Source organism: Larus michahellis, chromosome 23, assembly GCF_964199755.1.
Source record: "Larus michahellis chromosome 23, bLarMic1.1, whole genome shotgun sequence".
Classification (NCBI taxonomy): domain Eukaryota; kingdom Metazoa; phylum Chordata; class Aves; order Charadriiformes; family Laridae; genus Larus; species Larus michahellis.
Window position 1 is genome coordinate 3,615,388 of NC_133918.1, and position 17,751 is coordinate 3,633,138.

General features: G+C 68.9%; 1 protein-coding gene across 1 annotated transcript; it reads left to right on the plus strand.

The window, feature by feature from the left end:
* The first annotated feature begins 1,382 nt into the window (after window positions 1-1,382).
* On the plus strand, window positions 1,383-17,476 carry HCN2 (hyperpolarization activated cyclic nucleotide gated potassium and sodium channel 2). The gene is made up of 8 exons (XM_074565724.1): window positions 1,383-1,899; window positions 8,049-8,472; window positions 12,013-12,174; window positions 13,816-14,034; window positions 14,289-14,435; window positions 14,785-15,025; window positions 15,224-15,388; window positions 15,547-17,476. Exons 1-8 carry the CDS (start codon window positions 1,445-1,447, stop codon window positions 16,500-16,502), a joined length of 2,769 nt encoding a protein of 922 aa, XP_074421825.1. The 5' UTR covers window positions 1,383-1,444; the 3' UTR covers window positions 16,503-17,476.
* Window positions 17,477-17,751: the final 275 nt, after the last annotated feature.

Below are 17,751 nucleotides of genomic sequence, written 5' to 3' on the forward strand. Positions count from 1 at the left end.
TGGAGCGGCGGCTGCTGCTCTCTGCTGGGGCTGCTGGCTGTGGCAGAGCCCTGACGTGCTGCCCAGGTGCTGCTCTGTTGTTGTCTGCTCGGGGATGGCATGAAGAGGCCTCCGCCGCGGTGCCCTGCTCCCTCCGGGGAGAGTGGATGCTCTGGGCACCTCTGTCTGCGGGTACCACGCTTGGCCTCTGCCTCCCGACGCCTCGGGGACAGCCCCCGGCTGCCACCTCCCTCCAACCTCAATGTTGGCTCCAGCCTCCTGCCCAGGTTAAGCCGCGGTGTCGGCTTGGGGGGGCTCCTCCGTGGGCTGGGGGCTGTGCTGTGCTCTGCTCGGGGGCGGTTTGGACAAATGGGCTCGCAGGCAGCGATGGGGAGCCCAGGTTGGGATTTGTTGCGGAACGAGCCCCCGGTGCCCTGGAGCGCGGCTTTCGGGGCGTCCTCCCCCGCGGGGCTCGGTGAAGGGGCTGCTGCAGCTTCCCCTCCGCTGCCCCGCTCCGCCACGGGACAGGGCCGGCTCCGGCCGTGGGAGCTGGACACGGACTGTCCGGCAGATGGTGCCACCCGCCGCGGCCATATCGCCCGAGCGATGGCCCGGAGCCGTGTCCCGTCCGCCCCTTCCAGGCTGCTCGGGGCTCACCGGCCTCCCCCGCTCCGGTGTCCCCCCGACGCCCCGCAGCCCGGGGAAACCGCAGCGGGAAGAGCGCGATCCTGGGGCGGAGGAGAAGGCGCCGGTCCCCCGACCCTTTCCCGGCACCCAGAGCACCGGCCCCGGGCGCGGCTGGCGGGGGAGCCGGCGTCCCCCTCGGTGGTGCCCGGCTGCGGCTGCCGGACCCACCGGGCGATTTCTGTGACGGGCCCTGGTCGCCATCCCCGGTCGCCGTCCCAGCCACCCTCTCTGCGCCCGCCCGGCCCGGTGCGCGGGGAATCAGCGCTGGGGGCGAGGGGCCGGGCTGGGGCTGGCGAGGCGGGTCCCCGGGGCTGTGGGGGGGGGGGGCGAAGCCACGTCCCCCCGGTCCGCACGGAGCCCCTCTGCCCCCCGGCGGGGCTGCGGCGTCCGTCGCCGGCCCGGGGATGGGCTCGGGCCGCCCCGGCAGCGGGGCCCAGGGCAGGGACGCGATGGGGCTTTTCACGGGGCAGCGGCCGAAGCGCTCCCCCCGCAGCGGGGCGGACGGGCCGGCGGGCTCCGGAGCGCCGCGGGGGAAGCGCCCGTCCCGCCCCGCACCGGGGGCTGCGCGGAACCCCCTGAAGGACCGGGGCCGTCGGGCGCAGCGGGGCGGCCCCAGTCGTCGGTCCCGCCGGTGAGGGTTGTGCCGGCGGGGGGAGCTGCGGAGCCGCCCGGTCCCCGGCCCGGCCCCGCCGCCCGCCCCCGGCCCGCCCCGGCCCGCCCCCGCCGCGGCGGCGGGCGCCACTCGGCCGCCGGTGGCCTCGGCGGCGGCAGCGGCAGGATGCGGGCGGGCCGCGGCGCGGCGGGCGGGGAGGCGGCGGCCGAGGAGGAGGCGGCCGAGGCGGCCAAGCGCGGCGGGGGGGCGGCGGCCACGGCTGGGCGGGCGCGGGGCCGCGGCGGGAAGGGGTCCCCGAACGGCGAGTGCCGGCGTGGGGAGCCGCCGCGGAGCCCCGGCCCGGAGCCGCCCCGGGAGCCCAAGGTCTCCTTCTCCTGCGGCGGCGGCGGCGCGTCTCCCGGCGGGGCCAAGGCGGCCGAGGAGGGGGCGAGCGAGGATGCGGGCGAGGAGGCCCGCGGGAGCCAGGCCAGCTTCATGCAGCGGCAGTTCGGGGCGATGCTCCAGCCCGGCGTCAACAAGTTCTCGCTGCGGATGTTCGGCTCGCAGAAGGCGGTGGAGCGGGAGCAGGAGCGCGTCAAGTCGGCGGGGGCCTGGATCATCCACCCCTACAGCGACTTCAGGTGCGCGGGCGGGGACGGGGGGGGGGCGAGCGCTGCGGCCGGGACCCCGCACCCGGCTGCATCCCGCGGGGATGGAGCATCGGGAAAGGGCCGGAGCATCCCGCGGGGATGGAGCATCGGGCTGGGCTTGGAGCATCCCGCGGGGATGGAGCATCGGGAAAGGGCCGGAGCATCCCGCGGGGATGGAGCATTGGGAAAGGGCTGGAGCATCCAGCCCCGGTGACCGCGGGCGGGGACGGGGGAAGAAGGGGCGAACGGAGCCCGGGCCCGGCCCCGCCGGCCGGGGAGGGGGAGGCCGAGCCGAGCCGTGCCCTGGGAGAGGGCACCTTGAGCTGTGCCGGAGGTGGCAGCGCGGATGCCGCTCGCAGGGAGGGGCTGGCGGCCGGGCATCCCCCTCCCCAGCGGAGCCGCAGCCCATCCGGGGGTGCCCAGAGCTTCGACAGGGGGTGCCCGGCCAAGGGCATCCCTCGTCCTTCCCGGGGCCTTGGATGGCTCGGCCCAGCACGGACCCTCCGGAGTCCCACCGGGCTTTGGGTCTGTCCCCAAAGCACCCTGGGGAAGGTGTCACCTCCCCTGCCGGGGCCGGGGGTGTGGGCAGGAGGACGTGCTGCTCCCTCCGCTGACAAGCAGAGCTTTGAGAAGGCTCCCCCTCCCCCAAGGAGGCCTGATCCTGTCCCTGAGATTCAGGGAGTCTGAGGAGGGATTGATCTCGCTCCCAAGATCCAGCCTGCGCGGGTGGCAAACCCGGGGATGGAGATTCTGCAGCTCCATCTCCTTTCCACCCCCTGAGCCCTTGGGGAGCACAGAAGCGGCAAATGCTTCCCGTGTCCTGTGCAGGCTGCCGGGGGGATGTATGGCTCGTCTGGCTGGGGCGGGTGGCACATGCCTTGTGGGGATGGGTGGCCAAGACCCCTGCTGGCATTGCTGGTGACCCCAAAGGGTCTTGGGGGGAGCGAAGGGCTTGGCTCCGAGGTCTTCTGCTGCTGTTCTGGTGTGAGGTTTGGGGAGGCCCGAGGGCAGGTTCTCTGGGCACAGGCGAGCGGGGGCATGGTGTGGGGGACGCTGCTGGGCCAGACCCCGGGATCTGTTCACCGCTGGCACTGATGGGTCCCCGCTGGCTCAGGGGTCCCCAGGGCAGGTGGAGGTGGCCACGGGCAGCGGGGTTTGCCCTGGCCGGGTGGGCTCAGAACAGGGACCAGCGCCCGCACCTCCTGCTCCTGCCCTCGTGCGCTGCTCCTGGGCTGATCTGGCATCTTCCAGAGGAGCAGCCGGAGGCCCTCGGCCTCCTCTCAGGGCTGACCTCCTGCACAGGGGTCTTGCGCCCTTGTGGCGGATGTTCTCATTGGAAACCTGCTGCAGGTGTCCATCGGAGCCCCCTCCTTGGTGGGCTGGGGACCAGGTCTGCGGCAGAGCCAGTGCGAGGGGCGGCTGCACCCCGTGGCCATCGCCGTCCCGCGGCGGAGGGAGCTCTGCCATCCCTGCTGTGACTGGGCAGGTGTGGTGGTGCCGGGAGCATCCCTGGCACCCGGGGGGTTCCCAGGAGGACGGGGAACTCTGCTCCTTGTCCTCAGCAGCTGGGGGAGGCTGGGAGCGAGGTGACAGCCTGGACCCGCTGTCCCCCGCCATGACTGTACCAAGGCTGGAGCCTGCCCTGCTTCTGCGAGCCGGCAGAGCCGCGGTCCCGGCGGCAGAGCCCACGGCGCTGCCGAGAGCAGGGTCTCCCTGCAAGGGAGCGAGGCCTCGGAGGCTCCTCTGGGCGCAGCGGCGTCGCTCCCCGGGCTGGCGCTCGCGGCGGGCGCCGGTCCGTGCCGAGGTGACCTTGGGGAGTCACCCTGGCCGTCCTGCCCCGCGCTGGCTCCATCCCTCCCGGAGTCGCTATCAAGACTTGAAACCCATTGGGGAAGAGCCGCTGCCTTGTGTTTTGATGCTGGAAGTGGCGTAGGAGAGTTCCCTGCCCAGCGGGGAGGAGCCGCGGGCAGAGCCACCACGGCATCGCTGGCTCCACAAACCCGCGCACAAACAGCGTCGGCTCCACGCAGGGCTGAAAACCCGGCCGTGAGCAGCCCGCTCCGCTGGCGCGCGTTGAGGACACGCGTCCCTCTGTTCCACCGTGTCCTGCCTTAAAAAAAAAAGTATTATGTTTATCCAATAATGATAATGGAGAGTGAGCCCGGCCGTGTTTGCCCTGCAAAACCCATTTTCCCATCTTAAGATAAAATCATTGCCCATCTGCATATGTGACATCATTTCATAATCGGAGTCCTTTGGAGATCCTGGCTCCTCGTGGACACGGCGCTTGCTCCGGGAACGAAAGTTGCTATTTACATAAATATCAAATTATTAGGAAGCAGCCTGGGTGGCTGGTCGAGATCCTGAGCCGCAAATCTGATAAAAGAGACCTTGTAAATTGTGCGCTGAAGTAGATGGTGTCGCGCTGAGCCACCTCCTTTTGGGTGCTGCGCTCCGTTGTCTTTGTCGCTTCTGGTCTTTATGGGAGGGAGGAAAACCCCAAGCCTCGACTTTTTCATTATTTCTGTTGGTGTCTCTGCTCTTGGGGTGGGACTGGGAGGCGGGGGCCGCATCCAGCCCCTGTTTCGCAGGGACCTGGGGCACGTTGCTGGGCTGGCTCCCATCCTTACCGGGGAGTCGGGCAGGGGCGCGCGGGGACGGGGACGAGCAGGGGCACTGCGACGTCCCTGGGGGAGCGGGTGCTCCACGTCCATGGCTGATCCCTTCCCCTCCTAGTGAGAAACTTGCGTGAGGCCGGGAGGGGGATTCAGCCCAGTGCCTGTGACTCGGTGGCGGTGCCAGGCTCCCCGTGACCACAGCGGGGACGCCCGATACGGCTCCACCGGTGTCCCCTCCCGCCAGCCCAGCACCCGCAGCCTTCCACCAGGCGCGGGCTGAGCCCTGGGGTTTCGCTGCTGCTGGATTCCTCTTGCAAGAGCCGGTCCCGCACCTGAATCGGGGGCGAAGCCGCATCCAGAGCACAGCGTTCCTGGTGCTGCTTGGCCGGAGCCTTCTTCACCCAGGGCTAAAATGGTTTCTGGGGTTTTGCCACCCTCTGGATGGTGCCACCACCTTGTTCGTGTCACCATGGGGGCTCCCGAGCCGGGATGGGGGCTCACGGGCTGCTGTCGCTCCCCATGTGTGTCACCGAGTTACCGTTCCCTCTGGTGAGGGTGTCGGGGAGCTGCCATCCCCCACCGGGGCGTCAGTGTGGGGCTGTCGGACCTGGGGGGTGGCTGGAAGCCTCCGCCTTGGTCATCAGGGAGGAAAGGCTGTGACTGGGGGGACCGGGAAGGTTGGGGTCCTTGAGCAGTTCCCAAAGCCTTTTATCCCCCCTCCCCTTCCCTAGGGGCCCCCAGGCTTTTCCAGGGGAGAGCAGCACCAGTCGTTCATCCCAACTGGCTGTACTGGGACGGCGGGGGGGGGTACGGACGGCCCGTTGGGCGCGGTACCTCCCCGCTCGCTTGGCTCCGGCAAACTTCTGCCGTTGGCTTCTTAACCCACTTCTAAGAGTGACCTCGTTTTTCGAATATGAGTATTCAGCGCAAGTTTGCAAAGCGCCAATCCTGCACCCATCCCGCACGGATCCCGCCCGCCGGCCAGCCCCGGGACCCCGGTTTGGGCCGGGGGGGGCTGAGTGGGGTCTGGGGGAGCATCACGCGCCCGGGCAGCTGGAGCGGGGGTGTCTCGGTGCCCGTGGCTGCAGAGGGGAGCGATGTGCTGCACCGAGCTCACGGAGGCGGCTGGATGATCCCCGGCGCTCTGTGTGCCGGCGATGGGGCTGAGCGGGGACATCCACGGTGTCCTGCGGCTGTGACCCCCTGGGTGGCTTGGGGGGGTTCTCCTGGCCCCCTCCCAGGTGGTAAGAGCGGGCGGATTGGACGTTGGGGTTGCCCCATGCCTCAGGATTTCGGAGGTGCCGGGGAGGCGGCAGCTCCGTGGAGGGACGTGCTCCGGGGTTTCGGGAGCAGGAGCACCGTGGGGTCCCGGGGGTTTGGTGGGGGTGCTCAGCTCCGACCCTGCTCCCACCCAGGACCTGGGAGGGGGCGGCACCGCTGTGCCAGGCTTGGGGCAGGCGACGGAGCAGGAACGCAGCCCCCCGCTCGCGGAGGCTTTCGGCATCTTCTGTCACCGTCGCTGTCGTTCAATTGGGTCAGAAGCAAGGGAGCGGGTGCCCAGGATCCTAATTAATTTGTTTTCAGATATTTTTAGTAGCCTGGATGGGATCTTTTTTTTTTTTTTTCCTATGCACACACTGCCCTCCGAGGAAGAAAGTGTTAGTATCGCACCCAGGCCCCCGAAGAGATCGCCCGGAGTCAGCCGTGTGTGCTGGGGGGGGATCAGGAGCAGTTTATCTTTCTCAGCAGGCTGAATTCCGCCCTGGCTCAGCCGGATTGCAAAGGGATTTGAGCCAGAGGAGAGTTTTGCCCAGCTGGCGCCGTTATTTAATCTTTGCTCTTCACGGCTTTGCGGGACCGATGCCCCCGTGGGACTCGCTTTGTGCGGTGGGGTCTGTGCAACTGGGGGGGGTGTTGGTGTTTGTGGGGCAGATCCAGCCCGGAGCTGCCACCATGGGCTGCCCCAAAGCCGGTGTCGCCGTGGGGGGGTCGTGCCATGCAGATGGATCCTGGGGGTCCGGTGGTGCCCACCACGGCCGCAGCATCGCCGCCCACGGGGGGGCCGTGGGATGCTGGAGCCCTTCGGTGTCGGCGGCCGGCGCTCGCCCCGGGGGTCGCGGGGGAGCGCAGCCCGCTCCTCCCGGCTGGCAGCTGGCAAGGGTTCCCTGGAGACGGCCCGGGGTGTGAAGTCATCGTTGTGCAGCGGTGACATCACTCACGGTTGCCACGGCAACGGCTCACATGGGGAAGGTGTCATTGGAGAAAGGTCAGGAGCTGGGATGCTCGGCTCCTTCTGGTCCTGCGCTAATCTGCACGGCTGGAGGAGGGGCGGGGGGGATCCGGCCCATCGCCCCTTCCTGTCTGCGGGGGGTCCTGCCCCACTCGTCCCCCCGCCCCGTCCCTGCCAGCGTGGCCAGGGCACCCCCCGCCCGCCAGCCCCCACTCTCGGGGGCTCCTGCCTGGGGTGGGCAGGGTGGGCTGAGCAGCGACGCCGAGACGAGGGTCCTGCGTGTCTGTGTGCGTGGCGCCGAGGGATGTCCCCCCTCCTGCCCCCCCCCGGCGCAGTGGTGGGGCGCGGAGCAGGCGAGGAGCGAGGGGCCGGTGTCCCCTCCGCAGGGTCCTGCTGGGACAGGGCCGCTGTGACCTTGCAGGTGCTCGGAAAGGTCATCGGTGGCCCAGAGGACGGGGACAAGGAGAAAGGGGAGGAGGAGGAGGAGGGTGAGGCAGGAACGGGCGGCGGTGCGGAGGAGCCGTGCAGCCCCGGCAGGGATGTCCGTCCGCCGCCTCCGCCGTCTGACCGGCGCTGGGGCGATGCCGGCTCCAGCTGCAGCCGTACGTGACCGGGAGCTGCCGCGGCTCCTTCCACCGCGGCCGCGCTGCCGGGCTCTGTCCTGCAGCCCCTGCCCGGCGCATCCCAAAACCGGGACCGCAGCCTGGTCCGGGGAGGTGCCGTGGTGGGGTGACCCTGGCTGTCCCGGGGGATGCTGTCCCCCGTCCTGGGGTCTCCCCTATGGGCACAGGGAGGGGGTGGGGGAATGCTGTCCCATCCTGCTGCCACCCGCGACCTTGAGGTTGTGATGGCCCCGCCGTGGCCGGCGGTTTGGGGGTGAGGGGGTCCCCAGCCCAGGGGTGCCCTGGGGCGGCGCGAGGGTCTCCCCCACCGGCGCCTCATCGGTCTCCCCTCACCCGGGACCTGCCAGGGTTTGGGTGCTCGGGGCAGAGCTCCGGCCGTCCCCGCACCGCGGGAAGAGCCCCTGCAGCGAACGGCCCCCGGCCTCATCCTGCACCTCCACCAGGGACTCTGCTGGCCTGCAGGATCGGGCCCGCGGGCGGTTTGGGGAGGGGGAGGCAGGTTGTGGTCCCTAGGGAGGGGAGAGGGGTGCCTGTGGCTGAGGTGGCATCGGAGTGACAGCACCTCAGTAGCGTGGGTCCCTTAGGGCAGGGCACAAGGGCCGGGTCCCCTCGACGCGAGGGGCGACTGGGGATGCTGGTGACACCTTCCTCCGTCCTCTCGCTCCCCAGGTTTTACTGGGACTTCACAATGCTGCTCTTCATGGTGGGCAACCTGATCATTATCCCTGTGGGCATCACCTTCTTCAAGGAGGAGACCACGGCGCCCTGGATCGTCTTCAACGTGGTCTCCGACACCTTCTTCCTGATGGACCTGGTGCTGAACTTCCGGACGGGGATTGTCATTGAGGACAACACGGAAATCATCCTGGACCCCGAGAGGATCAAGAAGAAGTACCTCAAGACCTGGTTTGTGGTGGACTTTGTCTCCTCCATCCCTGTGGATTACGTCTTCCTCATTGTGGAGAAGGGCATAGACTCGGAAGTGTACAAGACGGCCCGCGCCCTCCGCATCGTCCGCTTCACCAAGATCCTCAGCCTCCTGCGGCTCCTCCGCCTCTCCCGGCTCATCCGCTACATCCACCAGTGGGAGGAGGTGAGGGTCTCTTGGGACGCAGCCCCCCGCGATGGGTCCCTCCTCCGGCAGCGACTGGACTGGCTGGAGAGGGCGGGAGCTGGGGGGGGGCCCTGCGAGGGCGGCGGGGCTGGGGGCTGCCCGAGGGGCCGGCGGGTTGGACGGGGGCTGCGGGGCGGCTGTGACCCTCCCTGGAGGGGGGAGACTCAGGGTGTCCCCTGCATCCCCCTCTGGGGGGCCGTGAGAGCGCTCCTGGTCTGCTTCAACGTGAAGTGAGTCCCACCGGCTCCTTGGGGCCAGCTGAGCTGTGCCGTGTGTGCGTGTGTGTGCACACGTGTGTGTGAGTGCACGCCTGTGTCGTCGTCCCGTCCCCCCGTCCCCCCCCCCCCGTGGGTGTTGGGGTTTGCCCAGCTGGTCCCGGTGCCGTGGTACCACCCACGGGCCGCAGCATGGCCACCACAAGCAGCCGTGCCGCCCCATGGTCCGCCAGCAGCTTGACCGTGTCCCTGCGCGCCGGGGCAGGTGACAATCCTTGCCTCCAGTCCCCTCCAGCTCCCTGCTCCGCCGGCACCTCAGGGAGCAGCGGGGGGGGGCTGCAGGAGCCCCAATCCCCTCGGAGGCAGCGGGACCCCCGTGTCCCCCGGGTAGGAAGCAGGGTGCTGCCCGCGCTTGCTGCAGCGGGGCTGCGTGGGCTGCGAGGCGACGTGCCTTTGTGTCGGGACGTGGCGTGCTCGGCTTTGCTGCGTGGCTCCGGCGCGTGGGCTGGCGGCTCCTCCGCCGGCTGGGGCTGCGCAGGTGCTCGCTGCGGCGCAGGGCGGCTGCGCACCCGCCGGCTGGAGGGACGCGGGAGCCTTCGCTCCCTCCTCATCCTCCTCCTAGGCCCAGAGGGGGCAAGTGTGGCTCTCAGCTGGGTGTCACCCCCCCCCGCCATGCAGGGTTCGCGGGCAAGAGCCGCCCAGCAGCGCTGCAGGGACCCGCAGTGCAGCCTGGGCACGGTGACACCGGCTCTGGTGGCTGCAGGATGGTGGCAGACCCTCCTTCCCGCGCCCCCCCCCCCGCCATGCAAAGGCGGGCGGCCGCTGGGTGGGCTGGGGTGGGCGCTGGGGGTTGGTGCCCGGCAGCCCCCGCCACGGCGCTGCCCGGCTCTGCCAGGGCTCTGGGTGTCCTGGCCTGACCCTGCGGCTCCGTGGGGGCTCGGCCTCCCCGCACGCACAGGGCTTGGCCCCGCTCTCCCGGCAGAGCCCCGAGCCTCGCAGCGCTGCCGGGGGGCTGCCGCCGGGGCCTGGGGCAGAGGGGTGTGGGGGGGTGGCTGCAGCTCCAGTCAGTCTGCCTGCATCTCCCCCGGCCCGCAGCCCCCCGCCCGCATGTCCCCCTACCCGCAGCCCCCTGCCCACTTCCCCCCTTTCCCGCATCCCCCTGCCCACATCCCCTGACCCACATCCCCCGCCAGCGGCATCCCCTCTGCCTGCATCCCCCCCCCCACCCACATCCTCCCACCCGCTTCCCCCTTTCCCGCTTCCCCCCTTTCCCACTTCCCCCCTGCCCGCATCCCTCTGCCCAGATCCCCCCTTTCCCGCATCCCCCCTTTCCCGCATCCCCTCTGCCCGCATCCCTCTGCCCAGATCCCCCCTTTCCCACATCCCCCCTTTCCCGCATCCCCTCTGCCCTCATCCCTCTGCCCAGATCCCCCCTTTCCTGTATCCCCTCTGCCTGCATCCCTCTGCCCAGATCCCCCCTTTCCTGTATCCCCTCTGCCTGCATCCCTCTGCCCAGATCCCCCCTTTCCTGTATCCCCTCTGCCTGCATCCCTCTGCCCAGATCCCCCCTTTCCCGCATCCCCTCTGCCCAGATCCCCCCTTTCCTGCATCCCCCCTTTCCCGCATCCCCTCTGCCCGCATCCCTCTGCCCAGATCCCCCCTTTCCCGCATCCCCTCTGCCCAGATCCCCCCTGCCCGCATCCCCCCCCTGCTCACATCCCCTTGCCCACATCCCCCTGCCCTTCTCCCGCTCCTTGCTCTGGGGCTGGGCTCTGCTGCGGGACCATCCCGCGTCTCCTGCGAACCCCCCCCCCGGCTCAAAGCGTGTCCGTCCCGTCCCCTCCACCCCCACGGAGGGCTCCCGCTCTGCATCCTTTTCACTTTCAGCTGGGACTTAGGGAGAGCCCCGGGGACGAGTTAAACCTGTGCGTGGCTCCGCAGATTATCCTGGTAATCGCATCTGCTTACAGGGTTCGGGAGGGGAACGCGGCCCCGATCGCCGCCGGGACCTCGCCTGCTCTCGGAGGCACCGCGGCCGGGGCTGGCGGATGCAGCGGGAGCATCTCCCCGGGTGGTGGGGGAGTGGGGGCAGCGAGGGGCTGATTTTGCCCCCGACAGCCTCAGTGGCAGCTGGGAGAGGGGCAGCGAGGGGCTGTCAGAGACGGGGCTGGGGCTTTTCTTGCCTGTCCCTCACCCCGGGCTGCCCCTTCCCCAGCCCCTCGCGCTCCCCCTCGTTCCCTCCCCGTCACTTCCACCGCCTCTGCCCCGTCCTGCCCACGCTGCGGGTGACCTGCGCAGGTCACACCCCGGGCAGGGCACAGAGGGGGACGGGGGACACCGTTGCCCGTGCCCTTGCCCTGCCTTGGCCGTGCCCTTGCCCTGCGGCTGCTGCCTGCGATGCTGTAGGGCTCCAGCCTCGGCTCTTCAGCGGTGGGGGCAGGGGTGGGGAGACGGCGAGTTTCACTGCCAGGGGGGTTAATTTCTTATTTTTCTTTCTTTTTTTCCCCCCTCCCCTTGAATTCACATTTTCTGCACTCTAAAAATATGAAAGGAAAAGGAATAAGTCCTCGGCTCAGTTTGCAACCAGGAGGACGCCTCCCCACCCCCCGGCTTTGCCTGGGTGGGTGCCGGGGGGGGGAGCCCCGCTCTCCCGGGAGCTGCGGCTGGTGCTGGGAGTCAGGGGGGTGCTTGAGGCACCCTCCTGCTGCCCCTCCATGGTGGGGCTCTGCTCCCAGGGCCACCGTGGTGGGTCCCCGTTGTCACTGGGGTCACCGGGGCTGAGGGTTCGCTGGGGGAGTCACTGGTGGGTCTCTGTTCGATGCTCTTGTGGCCACTGGCCTGGGGCGGGGGGGCCGCAGCCCTGTCCTGTTGGGGTGGGATCTCTGGACAGCCCACGTGGAGCCACCCTGGCCGCTCTCCCCACATCGGGGTCCCCCTTCAGCCCCACCCTGACGTGGGCACCTCGGACCCTCTTTACCGAAAGGTGTCCCATGGCTGAGCCCGGCCCCATCACGCTTCTGTCCGGGGGGCTGCCCCGCTCCCTCCCCGCTGCCCGGAGCATTCCGCTCTCCCTGAGCATCCGCCAGCGCTGGCTTATCTTCGTCAAAGCTCACAGCCATTAGTGCTTTCCGGGGTGGCAGCATGGCGGCATCCCGCCGGCTATAAATGGCCAAGGCGGGGGGAGCGCAGCCGCCTCGGGGAGGGCTGGGGCCGGGATGGCCGTGAGTGTCGGAGCCCGGAGCGGGGTCGGGCCGTGGCGGTGGACGGTCCCTGAGCCCTCCCGTCCTTGCCCCTCCACCTGCAGATTTTCCACATGACGTACGACCTGGCCAGCGCGGTGATGAGGATCATCAACCTCATCGGCATGATGCTGCTGCTCTGCCACTGGGACGGCTGCCTCCAGTTCCTCGTGCCCATGCTGCAGGATTTCCCCCAGAACTGCTGGGTCTCCATCAACGGGATGGTGGTGAGTGCCGCCCACCGACCCCCGCCGTGCTCCCCCGGCCGTCCCCGTGCCCTCCGGCCTCTCTCCACCCACCCCGGGAGATGCCGGCCCCATGCTGGGCACCCCGTGCCCGCTGCCGACGGTCTCCCTGGGCCGGGTCTCGCGGGACCCGGGGGCAGCGGATGGATGCGGGCGGGAGGAAGATGCTGACACAACTCTCTGCCCCGTCCCCTGTGCCTTCTCCCCCGCTCATTAGCGACAAAGCTGCTATTAATAAATAATGGCCCACGTTGCTAATTGCTCCCTCTCAGCCCCGCAGTCTGCTACAAATGGCTCTTCTCCCGCCGTCCCTCTCGGCCCCTTCTGCCGGTGTTTCCATCTCTGCTCCGTTCCTCCCCCTCGTCCTCGTCTCCCTCTTCTCCTTCCCCGGCTGCTTCGCTCTGGGTTCCCCCCCAGCGCTGAATTCAACCCTCCCCTTCCAGGACGCAAATACCCACTTACGGGGGGCAGAAATACCCCTCTATGGGGTGCAAATACCTACCTATGGGGTGCAAATACCCCCCCTTGGGGCAGAAATACCCCCCTATGGGCTGCAAATACCTACCTATGGGGTGCAAATACCCCCCCTTGGGGCAGAAATACCCCCCTATGGGCTGCAAATACCCACCTATGGGGTGGAAATACCCCCCCTATGGGGTGCAAATACCCACCTATGGGGCGGACATACTCCCCCTTCGGGCAGAAATACCCCCCTATAGGGTGCAAATACCCCCCTTTGGGCAGAAATACCCCCCTATGGGGTGCAAATACCCACCTATGGGGCAGAAATACCCCCCCTTTGGGCAGAAATACCCCCCTATGGGGTGCGAATACCCACCTATGGGGCAGAAATACACACCACACACACACACCCCGGGTGTAAATAACCACTTATCAGGTGTAAATACCCGCTTAAGGGGTGCAAGTGCCCCCCCTTGGGCAGAAATACACCCCCCTGGGTGTAAATATCCACTTATCAGGTGTAAATACCTGCTTAAGGGGTGCAAATGCCCCCCCTTGGGCAGAAATACACCCCCCTGGGTGTAAATATCCACTTATCAGGTGTAAATACCTGCTTAAGGGGTGCAAATGCCCCCCCTCGGGCAGAAATACCCCCGGGGGCTGCGCGTGAGGCTGGGGCGGGGGGTTCCTGCCGTCCCTGCCTACGGCTGCCCCCCCCCCCCCACCATCCCAGCCACCGCCGCAGGCCCCCGAGCCCCCCCGTGCTGCGGCAGCTCAGTGGCTTCCACAAACTCGGCGCGCGTCCCCGTCACAGCGTTTCACGGGGGCTCCCTGCGCTTTTGCAGCTCAACTCTTAAAAAAAAAAACCAAAAAAACCCAAAAAAACCCCAAAAAACTAGGATGACTGACTGCCTAAAGGGGGACGGCAGGCGGCGGCGGGGGGCAGAAACCCGCCGGGAAGGAGCAGAGCGGGGTCTGTTTGCATCTCACCTGAACGGAGAGAACGGCAAACACCCACAAAAAAAAGATCCCGGTGCTGTCGGGAGATGCAGGGAGAGAATCCGGAGCGTCTGCCAGGCCGGAGTCGGGGATGCTGTACCCACGCGTGACACCACCCCCCCCCTCAAACACATCCCCCCCCCAAACACCCTCTCGCTGCAGAACGACTCCTGGAGCGAGCTGTACTCCTTCGCCCTCTTCAAGTCGATGAGCCACATGCTCTGCATCGGCTACGGGAAGCAGGCGCCCGAGAGCATGACGGACATCTGGCTGACGATGCTGAGCATGATCGTGGGGGCCACCTGCTACGCCATGTTCATCGGCCACGCCACCGCCCTCATCCAGTCGCTGGACTCCTCCCGGCGCCAGTACCAGGAGAAGGTAGGGCTGGGCTGGACGGGGACCACGGCTCCAGTCCCGTACCCGGCCATCGCATCCCCTCCTGGAGCTGCAGTGGGGCGAGGGCTCCCTGTCGATACCGTCTGCGGGGCAGGGACGGGGCGATGGAGGGGGACCTGCCAGCGGGGCAGGGACCGGGACCAGCCCCATGGGGATGTGTGTGTGTGTCAGGGGAGGGGTCCTGGCCCCCCGCTAACCCCAGCGCTGCTGGGCGCTGACGCTGTCTCTCTCTGCAGTACAAGCAGGTGGAGCAGTACATGTCCTTCCACAAGCTGCCCGCCGACTTCCGCCAGAAGATCCACGACTACTACGAGCATCGCTACCAGGGCAAGATGTTCGACGAGGACAGCATCCTGGGGGAGCTCAACGAGCCCCTGCGCGAGGTCAGGGCCCCGGAGGCCGGAGAAGCGGGCGGAGGATGCCACAGCAAGGATGGGGACTGTCTCCCCCCCCCCCGGCCCCCCTTCTCCACCTCCTCAGCGAGGGACCCCCTGCCGCGGGGTGGGGGCTGTGGGTCCCACCAGTTCCTGCAGCGCTGGGGTCGAGCACCTCTTGCTCTGGTTTTGAGACTCCAAATACGAGGGCGTCCATGCACGACGACGGCTGCGTGCTGGGGTGCCTGCGCCCGCCGACACCTCCGTGTTCGGGAGCCTGCCCTGGGTGGGATGCGGGGTGGCGGGGGCGGGGGGGCCACGTCCCTGCCTCCTGGTCCCTCACCTCCTTCCCCTGCAGGAAATCGTGAACTTCAACTGCCGCAAGCTGGTGGCCTCCATGCCGCTGTTCGCCAACGCCGACCCCAACTTCGTCACGGCGATGCTCACCAAGCTGAAGTTCGAGGTGTTTCAGCCGGGCGACTACATCATCCGCGAGGGCACCATCGGCAAGAAGATGTACTTCATCCAGCACGGGGTGGTCAGCATCCTCACCAAGGGCAACAAGGAGATGAAACTCTCCGACGGCTCCTACTTCGGAGGTGAGCGCTGGCGGGGCCGAGCCCCGGTCCCCTCCCAGGGTCTGCGAGAGGCACTGGGACGCCCGCGCTGTCCCGGGGCACCCGCCACGTGGTGGTTCTTGCCCTTCCCTCCCGGTCTGCCTCCCCCTTTCCAGTCCTTGCTGGTGGTGGTTTGACCTCAGCACCGTTGTTTCTCCCTCCCCCCCCCACCGCCCCCAGAAATCTGCCTGCTGACCCGCGGCCGGCGCACGGCCAGCGTGCGGGCAGACACCTACTGCCGCCTCTACTCGCTCTCGGTGGACAACTTCAACGAGGTGCTGGAGGAGTACCCCATGATGAGACGGGCCTTCGAGACTGTGGCCATCGACCGCCTCGACCGCATCGGTAGGACGCAGGGGGCTCTGGGGGAGGTGGAGGGGGCTGTCCCAGCAGGGCGGGACAGCCGTGCCTGGGGTGTGTGGGGGGGGACACGACGACACACCAGTGTAGCCCCACGGCAGGGTCTCACGGTGCTTCCCATCCCGGCCCCCCGCTCCCTGCAGGGAAGAAGAACTCGATCCTGCTCCACAAAGTGCAGCACGACCTCAACTCGGGCGTCTTCAACAACCAGGAGAACGAAATCATCCAGGAGATCGTCAAGTACGACCGGGAGATGGTGCAGCAGGCGGAGCTGCAGCAGCACACCGCCATGTACAGCCCCGTCCAGCCCCAGGTCACCTCCGCCATCGCCACCCTCCAGCAAGCCGTCGCCATGAGCTTCTGCCCGCAGATGGCCAGCCCGCTGGTGGGCTCCATGGCCCTGGGCTCGCCCCGCATGATGCGCCGCTTGCAGTACGCCCAGGCCGTGCCCAGCCCCTTCGCCGTCTCCCCCGTCTTGCTGCAGCAGAGCCCCCCGCAGCAGCCGCAGCCCCCCGTGCCCCACGCCAACCCCTCGCCCTCGCAGGACCAGGCGCAGCCCGCGGCCCTGCCCGCCTCCACCAGCGCCTTCGCCGCCGCGGCCGCCGCCAGCCCGCCGTCCCAAAGCCCCCTGGCCAGCCGGACGTTCGCCTACGGAGGAGCCCCGGGGCAGCTGGGCTCCCAGCTCTCCCTCAGCCAGCAGCAGGCGCCCGGCTCGCCCCAGCGCCTGGCCGCCCACAAAAGCACACAGGCGCTGCCCACCAGCAGCCTCAGCCAGGATTCGCGGCCCCTCTCGGCCTCCCAGCCCTCCCTGCCCCACGGGCTGGCGGCCGGCAGCACCCAGAGCCCCCCGGCCTCGGCCCGCGAGTCCTGCTCCTCCATCGGCGGGGGTCCGGCCGCCGCCTCACCGGGTCCCGGCCCTTCGGCCGTGCTGCGGGGTCCGGCGCCCTCACGGGGGGCCGCGGCCCACCCGGCCTCCACGGGCTCGCTGCAGGGGGGCCCCCCCGCCCTGCCGCAGGACTCGGCGGCCGCCCGCAAGGATTCGGCGGCCAGCACGCCCGACACGGACCCGGCCAAGTCCAGGCTGTCTTCCAACTTGTGACCTCCGCGCCGCACCGGCGGCGGGGACGAGTCCGGCGGAAGAGGGAAGGGGGCTGCGGCGGCCGGTCACACCGGGTGAGGGCCGCGGCCGCCCCACCGGCCGCCTCCCCCCCGCCGCGGCGCCAGCCCCGCTGCCTCCCCCCGCACGGCTGCCGGGGGTGGGCACGGGGCGTCTGTGCCCCCCCAACCCGCCGCAGGGCACAGCGGGGTCCGGGCTGAGCCCCCGCCTGCATCACCTCCAACCAAAGTCTGGCCCCGTCGCCCGCTCCCCACGGCGAAGCCCCGCTGCCCTCAGTTTCCCCCACACCGGCTGCCCCATAGAAGCCACAGCTGCATCACCCCCCCCCCCCCATGATCAACTCTGTATATGATATTTATGACCTGAAATACATACCTGTATGTGTGCATCCGCAGGACACCTCCCCGGGGCTTTAGCCACGCTGGCCGGCCCCGGCGCCCGCGCGTGCCCCTGCCTCCCCTCCCACAGACCCATGGCGAGGGGGTGACGGTCCAGGACTGGAGGTAAGTGGCGGGGGTGGGGGGTTGTGGGTCTGAGGGACGGTCGCCCCGAGGCTTGCGAGCACCCTGCGCACACGCTGTCCCCGGTCAACGCAGCCCCGCTCCCCCGTAGGCAGCGTTAGGACGGGGACGGACGCTGGAGCCCTGGGGGTGCCCCACGGGCGGGAGCTGCCCCACAAGCGCTCCTGGTTTAAGGCTGGGGAGGGCCCACACTGCGTGTACCTGCGTGGGGGGGTCTGTGTGTGGGTGTGTGTGCAGGGGGGTGTGTGTGTGTGTGCGCGCACATTTGCCGCTCTGCCTAGCGCTCCGGAGCCTTCCATGTTGAATGTATGCGGCGAGCGAGGGGCCCCGCGCCAGCCCGGCGCCCTGTAGCCACGCAGCCGGCGGGACAGGGCCCCGCTCCAAGCGTCCACCTTTCCATCCAGCCCATCCTGTGCAATAAACGTCAGCAGCTGACAGAGCTACGCACGACTCCGTCTCTGCTTCTTCGCCACCGTCCCTCCCTGCCGCGGCTCCGGCTGCTCCCGTGCCCCTGGCACAGCCCTGCCACCGGGCACGGCCCCAGGCTGGGCTGCGGGAGCCAGCTTGTCCTTTGAAGAGCTGCTTCCCTGCCAGAAAAACCACGAGGTGAAAAGCCTCCCCCCGCCAGAACCTTTCCCCTCGCTGGCAGCGCCGCGTCCCTGCTCCAGCATCAGGGAGGGATGGAGCTGGGAGGAGGCCGGGAAATGGAA